Source organism: Bos grunniens, chromosome 22 (assembly GCF_055505025.1).
Source record: "Bos grunniens cultivar Pamir isolate PY7600 chromosome 22, Bosgru_T2T1.0, whole genome shotgun sequence".
Classification (NCBI taxonomy): Eukaryota; Metazoa; Chordata; class Mammalia; order Artiodactyla; family Bovidae; genus Bos; species Bos grunniens.
The window spans coordinates 18195575-18211857 of NC_141186.1; the positions used below are offsets into that span (position 1 = coordinate 18195575).

The following is a 16283-nucleotide window of genomic DNA, read 5'->3' on the forward strand; positions in this document are numbered from 1 at the left end:
ATGTAAAGTAAACTGGCATAACTCCCTTCTAAGCCCAGGAGTTAGGGAGAAGAGAGGAGGGTTCCTGTGTTCTCCCCTAGGCTTGCAAAAGGCACATCCCAGATCACTTTGAGGGAAAATGAACAACTTGCGGATGAAGAAAAGCACTCTGAGAATTCTGAAGGATAAAGCATCCTCTATTCAGAAGCAGAGAGCCCAAAGGGAACCATAAGCAACTGTGTACTGCAGCTGGAATTCCCATGAACACCTCTACCCATTTCATGGATGAGGAAAAATGAGGCCCAGATAGTTTTCACTTCAAGATCCCAGAGGTAGGAGCAGCTATGAAACCATAGCTATTCCTACCATTCTTATAACCTTGCACCTGTGTTCCCTTGTCTTTGACATTCAGGAACCCATGGCATGACTCCTATTTACAAGAGAAGGGAAATAACCACTTGGTTGCAGGAAGCTGTCTTACCAGTTTCTGGGTGACTCCAGGGGGAGCCCACTCGTAGGTGATGGTGTCAAAGGTGGGATCTTTCCCTGTGGCAATGGGGTTGGTCATGATCATCCGGTTCCTCTTGTAAATCCGGATGCCGTCCCCGCCTTTCACCCGGGCTGTGAGTGTGGAATACTTGGAGTCCATCAGCAAGCGGCCAATTTTCCGATCGTCTTCCAGGTCAGAGCTCAAGCAGTGGTCCTCTTGGCTGCATTTGCATGACTTGCATATTTTCCTGAGGGGTGGGATGGGGACAAGTGAGATCAACCTCCAGAAAAGAGAGGCAGAGTCTCCCGCTGGCAGCATCTACGCTTTGGAAAGCAAGCGCAAAGTTTAACTTTAGTAACTTGAAAAGGTTAGCAGCAGACAAATGGTAACCGGAGACCAAAAGGCCTTTGGAATCAGCACCTCAATCTGTCTCTGGGGAATTTGGTATGACTTTTGTTGGTAAAAAGAACAGCACAATTTTTCTCTTGAGAAATTTTCCACCACATTGGGGTGGCAAAGGCTGGTTCATCATTGGAGATGTTCTAGGTCAGGAATCTTCACAGCCTGTGGGCTGAACCTGGCCCACAACTTGCTTCTGTAAATAAAGTTTTATTGGAACACAGCCATGCCTATTCATTTACTGTGGTCTGTGGCTGTGTTTGGGTGGCAGCAGCAAGTGAGTAATTACAAAAGAGATCAGAGGCCTGCAGAGCCTAAAATATCTGCTATCTGGCTCTTTATTTTAAAAAGTCTGCTGATTCTTGCTGTAAAGAATTATTAAAATTGTCTCCCAAGATTCATGAGTCTCAGAGCTTCAGCAATTTGTAAACACTTTAGCACTCATCCTGAAGTTAAAATACAGCTGGAAGTTTTCTTCAAGAAACTGGTGGACAGGACTTGGGGGGAAAGAGGATGAGCTTAAACCCCTCGGGCTGGAGAGATTGACATCTATTGGCAAGGCTTCGTCTTGGGGTTGGAAGAAGAAAAGCGTCCTGGGGAGGCTTCATAGGCTGACTTGAAAGCCTGATGCTTCCCTCTGACAATTAAAAACAAAAGCAGTTGGCAGCTTTGTGTCATGCTGTTAAGGTTTAGCTATCCAGAATTCCCAGAGTGAGAGGAAAAGCGCTCCCCTCCCTTCCTGGCCGGGTCCCCTTAGGCAGGCTGCATCTCAGATGCCGGAACACACGCGATGTAGAGCTTGTTAGGTCAAGTGAGCTGCATCACAACCTCGGTGGGGCGGGGCGGGGCTCAGTGGGGAGATGTCAGGGCAGTTGCCTGAGCGCTTCACAGCCAGGCGTGCTCAGAGGAAGCCTCCCTTTCTCTTCGAAATACAGGAGATTGATGTATTTAATCAGTTAGCACAAATTTTGATTGTGGGGCTCTGGGAAGCTTACCTTGATGCTCTACATCAGCATCTGACTGCAACCACGGTCAGAACTGTCCCCAGGGGGCATTTGGCAATATCTGGAGACACTTTTTTTTTTTTTAATTATTGGAGTATAGTTAATTTACACTGTTGTGTTTCTGCTGTATGGCAAAGTGAATCAGTTATACATATGGATGGGCATATATCCACTCTCTTTTTTTTTTTAAAGATTCTTTTAGATTCTTTTCTCATATAGGTCATTACAGAGTACTGAGTAGAGTTCCCTGTGCTATACAGCAGGTTCTTATTAGTTATTTATTTTATACATCATAGTGTGTATATATCAGTCCTAGTATCCCAATTTATCCCTCCCCCAACCTTATCCCCAGGTAATCATAGTTTGTTTTCTACATCCGTGACTCTATTTCTGTTTTGTAAATAAGTTCATTTGTACCTTTTTCTTTAGGTTCCACATATAAGCAACATCATATGATATTTGCCTTTCTCTGTCTGGTTTACTTCATTCAGTACAACAATCTCTAGGTCCGTCCATGTTGCTGCAGATGGCATTATTTTGTTCTTTTTTATGGCTGAGCATGGAGACATTCTGGAGAAGGAAATGGTAACCCACTCCAGTGTTCTTGCCTGGAGAATCCTGTGGACAGAGGAGCCTGGCAGGCTACAGTCCATGGGGTCGGAAGAGTCAGACATGACTCAGCGACTAAACCATGGAGACATTTTTGATCGTCCCAGTGGGGGGCTCTGGTGTCTGGGTTACTGCTAAACATCTTACAATACACAGGACAGCTCCCTCCACAGCAGACAACCATCCAGCCCCTACTGTTGGGAGTGCTGAGGTGGAGAACCCCTAGCCTGATATGAAGAGAAGGAGGCCCCATCGCAGCCTTCAAGGAGACTGCAGTGGGGATGGGAGAGAGAGAGAAGATCAGGTGGAAACTGTAACGTAAGGTAGAATCAGGTTGGGCCATGCAAGTTGCATACACTCTGAGGTGGTTCTGCTGCCTGGACCAGTTCCCCCGAGAAGTCAGGATGTGGCACATGGAAAAGTGCTCATCGGTGATGAGTTTGGAGGACAGTGGGCTATAGAAGGTTAAACACATTTCTTCAGTGCAAGGCTTGCTTCTTGTTTTTAACACACGGTGTGCAGTGTGGTGTTCAGGAGAAGAGAAGGAAGCCTTTTAAGCATTATTTGGGGAGAAGCTTCCAGTTTGCATTCAGTGGGCTGCCATTTCAGTCAGTTCAGTTCAGTCACTCAGTCATGCCCGACTCTTTGCGACCCCATGGACTGTAGCATGCCAGGCTTCCCTGTTCATCACCAACTCCTGGACCTTGCTCAGACTCGTGTCCATCGAGTCAGTGATGCCATCCAACCATCTTATCCTCTGTCATCCCCTTCTCCTCCTGCCTTCAGTCTTTCCAGCATCAGGGTGTTTTCCAGTGACTCGACTCTTCACATCAGGTGGCCAAAGTACTGGAGCTTCACCTTCAGCATCAGTCCTTCCAATGAATATTCAGGACTGTTTTCCTTTAGGATTGACTGGTTTGATTTCCTTGCAGTCCAAGGGACTCTCAAGAGTCTTCTCCAACACCACAGTTCAAAAGCAACACATCTTTGGCGCTCAGCTTTCTTTATGGTCCAATTCTCACATCCATACATGACTTCAGAAAAAAACCATAGCTTTGACTATACAGACCTTTGTTAGCAAAGTAACGTCTCTGCTTTTTAATATGCTGTCTAGGTTTGTCATAGCTTTTCTTCCAAGGAGCCAGTGTCTTTTAATTTCATGGCTGCAATCACCATCTGCAGTGATTTTGGAGCCCAAGAAAATAAAGTCTGTCACTCTTTCCATTGTTTCCCCATCTATTTGCCATGAAGTGATGGGACCAGATGCCATGATCTTCGTTTTTTGAATGTTGAGTTTTAAGCCAGCTTTTTCACTGTCCTCTTTCACTTTTATCAAGAGGCTCTTTAGTTCCTCTTCACTTTAAAGTGGTGTTATTTGCATATCTGAGGTTATTGATATTTCTCCTGGGAATCTTGATTCCAGCTTGTGCTTCATCCAGCCCGGGATTTTGCATGTCATTTGGGACATGTTAAAATCGACACGCTCAATGATAACTTTAGGGAAATTATCTCTAAAGATAAATTAGCACCCTAAAGATGGTAGGTAGCAAATGCAAGAAGGCTTTTCTTTTCATTCTCATGAGAAGGGGTTGCTTGTTTTATGTAATTGGAACATTTTATTCATGACCAATGGGCTTCCCAGGTGGCTCAGTGGTAAAGAATCCACCTGCCAATGCAAGTGATGCAGGAGATGTGGGTTAGATGCCTGAGTCAGGAAAATCCCCTGGAGAAGGAAATAGCAACCCACACCAGTGTTCCTGCCTGGGAAATCCCATGGGCAGAGGAGCCTGGCGGGCTACAGTCCACGGAGCCATGAAGACTCGAGCATGACGAGCGACTGAGCATACATGCACATGCATGACCAACGGTGTTCTCTGTGAGCCAGGCATGGCGGAGACTCCTTCTTTAAGGAGACTGGTGAGGGCACTTTTGGTTTATGGGGGTGAGGCGGCAGCAGAGCTGGAAGTGGAGAGAAGAGGAAGAGGAAGGAAAGGAAGGGAAGCCCAGAGTTCCATGGGGTCCTCTGACATCCGCAAAGCTTCCGTACTTGAATCTGGGGGAGGAAGCTGCCCTTTGGCAGTTTTGGTTCATGTAGATGCTCAGGATGCTATGAGAGGTGTTGGGATGCAGAATACTTTGAAACAGAAAATGCTGAGAAATATGAGATGTCCTTTGATTGTGTCAACATTATTTCTCCTTTATTTGTGCTGTTTTTGTTGCCAGACTCATTTCTGGGACTTTATAGATGAGGAACACACCTCCTCGGTCCCATTCCTGCTCTTTCCAGGCACCCAGATTACAGAGGACATACACGCATCTAGAGAGATCCTCGGTAGTGCCACAATGGCCATTTCTTCAGGCTGTCCCAGGCAACTCGAAATTGTGGAAGAGGCATGACATTGGGATATAATCTCAGCCTGAACACAAGCCTACCACAGGCTCCTGTCAAGCTTCTTATCTGTAAAATCAGGCTTTGTCTACCTCAGGGGTTGGCAAAGTATAGCCCACTGGGCAAATTCAGTCCATCACCTCCTTCCATATGGCCTATGAACAGTTTTTATACGGTTGAAAAAGATTCGGAAGAAGGTGATTACTTGGGGACACATGAACATGGTGAGAAAGTTGAATTTCAGTGGCCCTCAATAAAGATTTACTGGAACACAATGACATTCATTCATGACAGATTGTCTCCAGGGCCAAGTCAAATAGTTGTCATGGGAGGCCATGTGGCTTGTGTCCTGGACAGGCAGGACCTACAGGCTGAAGTCTGTATTTCTCAATTAAAGTTCACTTGATGTTCTGGGAACCGGTAGGATGATGAGAAAATGTCAGGATGGAAACGATGATGAGAGGCTTCCGCTCCCAGCCAAGAGGAACAGTGTACAGAACTGCCCTCCTGCTATAAACAACTAGGAAACCAGAGAGAATACACCAAACACCCATTCTCAGAGGCCCGAGAACAGGCAGCGTGGGCCTGTGCACCTTGAGAGAAGGGAGCATTGGGGCACTGACTCCATGTGTACATTTAGGGAGCACGATCCCCTGGGCCTAAGAATTCTGAAAGGGAGGCACCATCTCTTGACTTCAGGGAGAACTGATGAAGAGCCAGCCTCATCCTCTGACACCCTGATGGCAGCGTCAGGACCGGCACGGTGAGACGATGGGCAGGCAGACCCTCTTCAAGGCCAGAAAGAGCTCACATGGCCAAAACAGATGTGTGGGGAGAGGACGTCCTAGCTGTGGGGGGGAATTGGTGCAGGGGATGGGAGTTGGGATTGGATGACCTTGACGGTCCCTGGCATCTGGAAGCCCATATGAGCTCCTCTGAAGTGGGGAGTGTCTGGGAGTAGAGTCAGGAACAATCTTGGACATCAGGACTCTGTGCAGAATGGCTGGCAGCATGGCATGGGGCTTTACTCACAGACCTGAGTTTGAAGTCTGCTCCATAGTTGCCAGGCTCTCGTTACCCACCCTCAGTTTCCTGATCTGTAAAATGGACATACTAACACCTCCTGCTCAGGGTTACTTCAACATTCAAGTAGAAGAGATTTAGCTCAGCTCAGTGTATAATTTTGTTACTGCCATCTCATGGTGGAAATCAACTTCTCTGAGACAAACACCTCCTGAGATGGGTTCCCTCTCTGAGTGCCCAAGGCCACCCTCTGACAGTGGAGACAAAACCTCCTTTTAAGTTGTCATGCCCTACAGAGCTTAGCCTCTCTCCCCCAGGGGTAGGGGGATGGCCCCCTCAGACTGTGCCCTGCACACCTCCAGGGGTGCCAGCTACACAGATGCTGATGTGAACAGTGCCTGAGGCTTGTGTAGAATGGCAGCAATACCTCTTGTTGTGAAAAAAAAAAAAATGAAACAAAACAAAAGAACAATCCGCGAATCCAAGTCCAAGCCAGATATCACCGCCCTCCCGCATGGACGTGAAACCAGGCCCTGGCTTTCAAGTGCTGCTGACACAGGGACTTTTATTTTGATCCCTGGGGCACTTTGAGATCAGAATCCTGGGGGGCTGATAGTGCAGGAGGGGAGGATGAAGCCCACACACCAAACCCCAGGACAGACTGGTCTACCCAGCCTGGACCAGGCAGCAGCTAACAACTGCCCACCGCTTCCCCAAGCATCCTCGCCTCCACCTGGAAATGGTTTATAAAGCCTGAACTCCTTCTTCGTCTTGGCTCCTCAAGGGCTTTTCTGTCATTTCTGAATTAGGCCAAGCAAGAATGCGTTCACTCCCGAGCCAGTCAGCCAACAACCCATGCACCCTAAGCAGTCCCAGGGTTCCCAGAAAGGACAGCCAAGAAATGAAGGCAGGCAGAGCCTTTCCTGACAAACTCCGTTACCTCCATGAATGTGGCTCGAAGCCCGAACACGTCCCCTTGCATCTCAGACAAGGCACACCTCTTGCTGACTGCTGCTGGCCCAGCGACATCTGGAAAAGGAGACAGAAAAGAGGGTGTTTTCCTTCCAAACGTCTTGGACCGGAGATGCTTGACCTCTAAAGACTTGGCATGCTGGTAAAGCAATTGTGTGGGGTTCAAAGGGCTCGAGATGAATAAGCCATGGCTTTACTGTTTACCAGGAACAGAGGAGACCAGCCGGGAAAGTGGCCACAGGGTAGGCAGGTGTGGAAGGGTGGAGTCCTTCCCATAAAAATGCACTGGGGGTTCATTGGCTTCTTTCTCCCACCCTCACCCACTCCCCTGATCCACTTGTCACTGGAATGGAATCTTCCAGTGAGTGTTTCTTCTCTCTCATTTATTTGTGATTTATTGATAGGGCGTGATTAAACCAAAGCTACAGGCACAAATGTTCAAGCTGCCAAATGTTTATAGCTCAAAGCATAACTTAAATATTTTGCTAAATCATGGACAGTCAGAAGCATTTGAAATCTGGTTATCCTTTGGAAAGGGAACAAAGTGGGAGACAGGTTTTATTGTTCATTATCAGCCAAAGGTAACCAAAGTGCATTGACTGCTATTGGCTGATGCATTTCGACTCCAAAATGGGATCTTGCATCACCAGAAGCTTGCAGGAAATGCCCCACCTCTGAGGGTCTTAGCCCTTTTGAATCAGAATCTGTATTGGAAGGAGATTTCCAGGAGGTTCACAGGAGGTGAAACTTGGAGAAGCAGTGGGTTAGCAAATGGATCTGCCAGCTGAGAAACTGACTTGATTCTGTGCTGGGGATGGGGACTGCCTTGGGGGTGGGTACCATGTGTACTAGGATTTTATAGAAGCATAGCTCCATCAACCAGTGAGATAAAGGGATAAGCTGCCCATTCCACAAACTGTTGACTCACTGAAGCATTTATTTAGCATCTGCTATGTGCCAGGCACAGGGATACATTGTGAGACTTGTGGTGCCCTGGAGGAACACACAGTCTAGTGGGAGGTGAAGAAACACACACTTCCTGGAAGGGGTAAGTCTGAGGCAAGGGCAGCTGTCTATTGTGTGGTAGAAACACATGGACTTTGGAGCCTGAGAGACCTGGATTTCAAACTCAGCTTCATGATTTAGCAGCTGCGTGACCTTGGACAAACTAAGCCTCAGTTTCCTTACCTGTCAAATGGGTACAGAGATAATGCATGTGATGTCCACAAACACCTTAGGCACTACAGATGGTAGCTGCTATTATTTTGCACATAGACTTCAGGAGCGCAGAGGAAGGTTAACCTGAGTGGGAAATCAGGGAGGCTTCTCGGAGGAGGTGGCTCAGAATTGAGGTTGTGCAATGTATGCAGGCAGGAGAAAGAAGAGAACTCCTAGCAGAAGGAGGAGGTGTGAAAGGGCAGAAGGGTACAAAAGGGCTGGATGGTAGGGTGTCACAGTCTGAGCATGCTCTTTAGGGCATGATGCCTCTACCCTCTCTGCTTCTAAGTGGGAAAAAGACAAGCTGTGAGGCTACCATCATTGCTAGTGTTGGAATTCAAAGACAGACATGGAAAGAAACAGTTACTCTTCACATTATTTCTCTGCTCCCCCACCAGTTCGTCTCATGATAATACCCAGCTCCATGCCACCTGCTTGGTGACTTGACACACCACGTCTTCACACGCTATGCTGTTCTAACAGATCTTCACAACTTGGGGAGGAAGAGTCATGTGGCGTGTATTTGGAGGGTTGCATGCTCATGTCTGTGCCTATTTGGTGTTAGATTCATCTTAAAATGGAAAACCAAGACAATGCTCACAGCCATCTCATTGTCTGAGCCAGGGTACTTTGATTCATGGGTGGAACTTTGCTCCCTAAAGCTGCTGGCATAGAAAACCTTGCCTCTCATTTCTGACCCATTGGATTCTACTAGTTGAAATACAATGGTCCCCTTACACTTAATATTTAAGTCATTCGAAGTTTTGGGCAGAGGTAAACAATTTCTGGATCAGGCTTCATCACTGGATGGTTTCAGATCGACCCCCAAGGCAACAAAGCCTGAAACAGGAGAGCTCTGTGGGAGTGTTTCCTCTCTGGTGAATTACCCTGCCCGCTTGAGCACTGCTGTTATTCTGGCTGGTTTAACAGCCATCCTACAAGGGGATTAGTCCTAATGCTTGGCCAGGAGAGCTAACTGCTGGCTCAGGGTCTGGTTTAGAAACAGTGGTGTAAGGCAGCTCAGTGCAGCCGGGTTCTGGCCTGCAGGGCAAGGGGCTGGCCCTCTGGTGCCAACTCTGACATTTATTAGCTGTGCAGCTAGAGGCGACTTATTCCCTGCCCAGCCCACATTAGTCCTCTGTGAGATGAGAAAACTGGCCTGGATCGGAGTGGCCCGTATCCTGTTCTGTGGAACCCTCATTGTGTGGGATGTTAGAGAGGGGCTTATGGCTGAAGGCAAAAAGGATTAAAAAATCAAACAAAAATGGCGGACGCTGGATGGACAGTGGTGTCCAGCACCTTTGAAGAGCAAGGCTACAACATGTCTCTACAACAGAGACATGAAGAGAGATGAAGGGAAGGCAGCTGTTTCAAGTCAGGAGGTCCAGGCTTTGGGGTCAGAGGGCTGGTTTTGATCCCAGTTCTGTCCCTTTCTTCCGCTGGACTTGGGCCAGTGACTGCATTGCGGAGTCTGCTTCTTTGTCTGTGTCACGGGGACAGTAAGAACCCCCCAGGTGCGTGGAGTCACTGAGAGGGTTAAATGGGCTGTGCACTCAAGGGCTTAGCATGCACTTATTATACTCCGAATGTTTGCTGTTGTCAGTACACCTTGTATAAACGTACTCTGAATCAGACATTCTCAAAAAATTTTTTTTACCTGCTTCAGAGTTCTCGGGAACTTTAGAGGAACTACTTTTTAAACTGCACACCTCATCTAGTTTCTTTTTCTCAAATTAATTTTTATTGGAGTATTGTTGCCTTTTTTTTTTTTTTGCCTCGCTGTGTAGCATGTGGCATCTCGGTTCCCCAACCAGGGATCAAACCCATACCCCTGGTACTGGAAGTGTGGAGTCTTAACCACTGGATCGCCAGGGAAGCCCCCACCCCATACACTTTCTTACTCCCTCCTTTGTTTCATGATTATAAACGTTGCCTCTCTGATGGTGCAGAAAGCAGGGTTGGCCTGCGTCTCCGTCCTGCTAGTGAGATGGTTTCTATGGCAACAGAAATCCGTGGGTGAGAAAAATAAATGGCCTTGCAAGGAAGAAACCAATTTGGGCCATTGGACCACACTCACTGCCAGTTTCCTGGCTGCCTGTTCCACACAATGAGCAGTCATTTGTCCAGGGCAGGCATGCCATCCAGCCAGGGGCCAGACAGATCCAGCTCACCCCCAACACAGAAAATGATTCTCCTGTTTGTTGACGTGGGGGACAAACATCAACCAGAACAAGTGTTTCAAATGAGACATTCTGGTTTGTAAACAGTAGGTTTCTCTGATGTGGATGCAGTTGCAGATGAAAGATGGCAAAGTGGCTCACAGTAGCTGAGAAGAGAAGAGCTTGAAAGGAGCCACCACTTAAAAAAATGGGTTCTTGGAATGCGGCCTTCTTTCTGTCCTTTTTCCGGAGCAGGGGATAAAGTGTCTGGACAATTTTCTTTGGCTCAGGATAGCAGGATGTGGTTCACCTGATGCTGTGCCACTGAATCGTGTCGGGAACTTAAAAGGACTGGGATGAGACCAGGAGGCCTCTGGGATGTAAAGGGTGGGGGCCGCGGGTACCTCCCTCCCTCCCTCCTTTACCTTTAGTGAAGCCCAAGGGAAGTCTGAAAAGAGACAAATGCCACTGAGAGCAATGCGGGGCTGAGAATGAGAGTGCTCTGAGAAGGCCAAGTGGGAGATGGAGTTTCGGGACGAGCGCCAGGCTCAGAAGTAGGAAGCAGGATTCTCCTCCTAGCCCAGCTTCTCTCTCTCCTTGTGGAACTAACTCAGTTTTCTCCTCTGGAAACGGGTTTTCCTTGACCTTTTTGCCCCAACAGGGCCACTATAAGCATCATGTAAGTGAAGTGAAATAAGTATTTACCGAAATTGTTGGAAAAAAAAAGAAACCCAAAACTTGGATGTAAGGCAGAAACGGGGGTGGCACAGCCTTCATGTCACATGTGGCAGCGTGACGGTGTTCCCCACTCCATCCCATCCCTGCGAGGGTCTGGGGAAGTTCCCTCTGTGCTCTTCTTACGCTTGGCCAAGTTCCATGTTAACTTGTGGATTTTTGTCCAGTAGTGACACCCATGCAGATAGTTTTTGTCATTTTGAAAAAGACAACCCCAAAGGTTATGGTTCATTGTCATGTAGGATATCAACTAGTTCTATACCTATCAATCTTGTCCTGACATTAAATTGCTCATGAACCCCCAGCTCCTCAAATGCTTTTTGGACGGCTCTAAATATCTTACTGGTTCCTTCCCTATATCATGAGTTGAGTATAATCTTTGCTAAGTTTCATTTTATAGTTGCACAAGAATGCTGACCTTACCTTTTTGAAAACTATGTCTTAACACGATCACATGCCCTCCTGACTATCTGTGGGCTTGCTCTTTGAGCAGGGATGTTCTGAACTGGTACTAAATTCTATTCCAAAGCAACTCCTCTGACTTGTCTTTTACAGGTAAGCTCTATAAGCATACCTGTGTTGTTATAAAACATTACTGGTCAACGTGCTTTGTGACTTAAAAACATCCCTTTCCCCCAGGGTCCCAGGACCCAGGACAGGAGGTGGAGAGAGGATGGAGATGAGTGGGGAAAAGGTGAAGTTATGAGAAGGTCCAGAGAACTGAGATCATAAACAGAAACATGATCAGAGAGTTACTCCAGTACCCTCAACAACCCCCAAGTAAAAGTAGCTCGACAGTCCACAGAGCGATTTCCCTATGAAACCACTGTCTTCCTCAATAATGATGACAGCCCTGTGGGGGATAGTCATATTCCCAGTCATCAGGTGATGGTAGGGCCGTGAGTCTGAGAGGAGAAGCACCGTGCCCATTCAGAATGCCCCTCTGGGGAAGGGTGTCCTTAGTCGATCTTTATTTGTATTACAACTTTAAGCTAAACTTTTATTTTTCCGGGACTCCCCTTGTGGTCCAGTGGTTAAGACTCTGTGCTTCCAATGCAGGGGATGTGGGTTTGATCCCTGGTTGGGGAACTAAGATCTCACATGCCATGTGGCATGGCCAAAAAAAAAAAAAGGAAAAAAAAGATATATACCTTAAAAAAAAGCTGTTTTATATTTCCTAATGAGTATGATTATAGCTAGCATTTATTGAGTATACCTTATGTGGGGGCATATGCCAAGTATTTGCATAATATTTAATTTAAGCTTCTTGATGAACCCACAGGAGGCACTTTGAGTAACCTTGTTTTCAGGTGAGGAAACAAGCTAAGAGAGGTTTCCCCTCCCCTTCAAAATCCAATAGTCAGTAAGTGGTGGAGCTTGGACATGAAGCCAGGCAGGTCTGACTTCTTGACTATGCTCTCATCTCATGTTCTATGGCACAGGCACAGCACTTTACAGGTTACAAAGTGTATTCACATCCCTTCTCTCACTTGGTTTTCACAACCAGCCTATGATGTCAAGATTTAGCATTTGGCTCATGAGCAAAACAAGCTCCCAGAACTGTTAGGATACACCACTCAGAGCATGATCCACACTCATGTCTTTGGATTCAGATCCTGTGGCTTCCAGCCACACCAGGTGTCTCCAGACCCCAGACAGCCTCCCGCGAGTCTCGCCTTGACTCAGGGCCTTGGACTATGTGGGTCCAGAGAGGTGGACAGCATTTCTGTAGGGGTGGGATGTCCTGGAAGGGTTAGGGCAGGGGGTGGTAGGACAAGGTCATGATCACCCTGGTCCCAGGATTTCTACCAGCCAACCTTGTTCTGCGAAATAAAGTGTAGATGCTCAGGGTATCAGACAGGCTTCAGTGGAAGAGGTGGCAGCCAGAGGAGAAACTGGATGAGAACCATGGGCAGTGCCTGTGTGAGTGAAGCACTGGGCACTGGCTTCCCCCAGTTTATCTGCCCTGTCCTGGAAGCCTGAAATGACTACAGGTCACAAATGGATAGGACCAGGCCAGGGAGCTGGTGCTTATGCTGTGACTCTAGTTTACATTTCAATTTAACCCATACACTCTAGGCAGTGTCAAGAAACTATCTCTAGGTATTCTGGGGCCCTTACACTGACTGGTAATAACTCACACACATGAGCTGAAGCTCCAATACTTTGGCCACCTGCTGTGAAGAGCCGACTCATTGGAAAAGACCCTGATGCTGGGAGAGATTGAGGGCAGGAGGACAAGGGGACAAAAGAGGGTGAGATGGTTGGATGCATCACTGACTCAATGGACATGAGTTTGAGCAAACTCTGGGTGAAAGTGAAGGACAGGGAAGCCTTGTGTGCTGCAGCCCATGGAGGTCCCAAAAAGTTGGACACGACTTACTGACTGAACGACGACACTGACTTCTGTAATAACTCACCTGACTACACTGCTACAATTACAAGTGCAGTCAACGCCAGGAAGGAGGAAAGGCATGTGCCACAAGATTGTACTCGAGGAAGACGATTTGGCTTTGTCTCGTGGACCAGCGCTTCTCAAGTTACCCGACTCTCTGATTAGCACAAAGATCCCCTGAGATCTGGCCAGTGTGCAGATTCTTGTCTAGCAGATCTGGAGTGAGCCTGATAGTCCATGGTACTCCCAACCTCCCAGAGGAGGCCAGTGCTACTGGTCTGGGGGCCACACTTTGAGTAGCCAGGGGCCACATCAGTGGTTCCCAAACCTGAGTGCATATTACAATAACCTAGTAATGAAATGAAAGTGTTAGTTGCTCAGTTGTGTCTGATTCTTTGTGACCCCTTGGACTGTAGCCCACCAGGCTCCTCTGTCCATGGGATTTTCCAGGCAAGAATATTGGAGTGGGTTGCCATTTCCTCTTCCAGTGGATCTTCCCAGCCCAGGGATCAAATCCGTGTCTCCTGCACCGTGGATTCTTTCCATCTGAGCCACCAAGGAAGCCCCTAGAATCACCTAGAGATCTTTTCAAACTTCTGAAGCCTAGGCTGAATCCCAGAGCAACTTAGCTCCAATCTTGGGGGATGGGCCACAGGCTGTAGACATTTTGGAGGGTTCCCCAGGGGATTTTAACATGAAGACAAGTTGGGAACAACCGGGCCTTAGGACTGGGCCCTCGGCCATTCCAACTTGGACTTGAAGGCTCTCAGCTCCTTGGCTTAATGTATTCTTATCCAGTACTCCCCTTGCAGACCACCACTCCTCCAGGGTGAGGTTTTACGGGCTGCCTGACTTTTGTTGTCCCTTCATTTTGGTCCCATCTGCCCCGGTACAGGCCTGCCTCACAGACTTCTGTGCCAAAAGTGGTAACATTCTTAACAGCCAGACAGAAGGGAAACCACACCCTTCCTCTTCCTTTAAATTTCACTGGCGGCCCAACGCCCCTCAGGGGCTCTTAGGGATCCTGAGACCCTCTGCCAGGCCTGAGGTCAGGGGTGGTCCTCCCCTTACCCCACCCTGGGGCCAAAGCGGGGAGCGGGTGACGGTGCCAGATGGAGGAGCCCAGCCTGGCTGTGGCTTCAGATCTTGGCCATGAGAACCCTGTTTCCCCAAATAGGAGAGGAAAGGCAGGGCATGTGGAGCCCAGACCCTGGCAGGGTCTTTTATCCCCTCCTCCGCCTTGGTAGCAGCAGAGAGTGTGCAGAACCAAGTGCTGGCAGCCGCTCCCTTTTCCAAATTTCCATCCTGTGCCGTCCCACCCATACTCTCTACGATGACGTGTGTATCAACCATGGAGACAACTTTGGATAAAGTGCCTTCTAAAACCACAGAAAGTCCCCCCAGGCTAAAGCAACATCCTTGTCTACGTTAGAGGTCATATCTCGGGGCAGAGATGTTCTCCAGGGGGATGTGTGTATTGAAATCTACTGTTTCTCCCCCACATTTGCTCCTTGAGAATTTCTCTTCCTTTGGACAAGCACAAATGTGAAGAAATCTCTTGAGTTTAGACCCTCTTTTCCTAAATTGTGTAATGAGGCTAAAAATGTACAGACTAAACAAATTGAGATGAGCCCTACTGATCTAGTGCTTAGAATTCTGTGCATGGAAAACTTTTTTCTTTCTGATTATAAAGAGCAATCCTATTTAAAGTGACAGTAAAGGGAAGCATTGGGTGGCTGACTAGCTGATTGCAGAAGTGGCTGAGTAGTTTGCATTCTGGGGTAAGACTCAATTATTTTTCCTATTACATATGTGTGTTGAAATTGATTCCTTGGACTGGTTGTGGTTGGGAGAGTTCGTCTGATGGCTTTAGTTTAGGATGTTAGGAGTGTCTGGCGTCCCAAAGATAGTTTTACAGATGCCCCTAAAGAGTACTTTTCACTCTCTATGAGAAATGGTGTTTCATTTGGGTTTTGTCCATTCAGATAGTTTGTATGGGTTCAGCTCTAGGAGAATTTGGGTTTGGGGCAAAATATACCATGTTGTCCTTTATTGTCCTCTTTTTAAAAAAGCTGAATATAGTTCCCTGTGCTATACAGAAGTACCTTGTTGTTATCTGTTTTATAAACAGTAGTTTTTATCTGCTGGAACAAAACTCCTAATTTATCCCCCTCCCCTTTCCCCTTTGGTAACGGTCAGTTTGTTTTCTATATGTGTGAGTCTGTTTCTGTTTTATAAATAAGTTCACTTGCATCATTTTTAGATTGCCTATATAAGTGATATCACATCTTTCTGATTTGCTTCACTTAGTATGATCATCTCTAGGTCCATTCACATTGTTGCAAATGACATTATTTCCTTCTTTTTTATGGCTGAGTAATATTCCATCACATAAATGTGCCACATCTTCCTTATCCATTCATCTGTCAGTGGACACTTAGGTTGCTTCCATGTCCTGGCTGTTGTAACCAGTGCTCTGTAAACATTGGGGTCCATGTATCTTTCTGCATTAGAGTTTTCTGTGGATATATGCTCTGGAACTGTCCTTTCTCTCTCAATACATCATGTTTAACAGGTAAAATTAAGTTTAACTCGGGGTGGCCAGGAAGGAGAATTGAATTCACAGATGCTCCAGAGCTGCAGTCCCCAACCTTCCTGGCACCGGGGACCAGTTCTGTGGAAGACAGTCTTTCCACAGACCAGGGGCGTGGGGGGCTTGGTTAGGGGATGATTTAAGTGCATTACACTTACTGTGCACTTTGTTTCTTGTCTAATGCTGCTGCTGATCTGACAGGAGGTACCGGTCTGAGGCCTGGAGGTTGGGGACCCCTGCTCTAAAGTACGTGAAAGGTAGGCAGAAAGCCTGGTGGGTCCAGACCCTTTGTGGGGTGAAGGGGCCTGTCGCTTCTGC

General features: G+C 47.4%; 2 protein-coding genes across 3 annotated transcripts in view; one reads left to right on the top strand and one right to left on the bottom strand.

Moving 5' to 3' along the window:
• The window catches only part of SSUH2 (ssu-2 homolog), a 114569-nt gene that overhangs the window by 87285 nt on the left and 11001 nt on the right, over nucleotides 1-16283 (top strand). Inside the window, exon 13 of the transcript XR_015151099.1 lies at nucleotides 16167-16222. The gene's annotated coding sequence lies outside the window, so the exon portion shown is untranslated. The remainder of the gene's footprint in view (nucleotides 1-16166; nucleotides 16223-16283) is intronic.
• LMCD1 (LIM and cysteine rich domains 1) overlaps nucleotides 1-16283 on the bottom strand; it is a 57092-nt gene that overhangs the window by 20489 nt on the left and 20320 nt on the right. For both annotated transcript variants that reach the window (XM_086366614.1, XM_086366615.1), the window contains exons 2-3: nucleotides 6834-6922; nucleotides 461-716 (exon numbers count right to left, since the gene is read on the bottom strand). In XM_086366614.1, the coding sequence (XP_086222740.1) occupies nucleotides 461-716; nucleotides 6834-6922 (345 nt within the window). The remainder of the gene's footprint in view (nucleotides 1-460; nucleotides 717-6833; nucleotides 6923-16283) is intronic.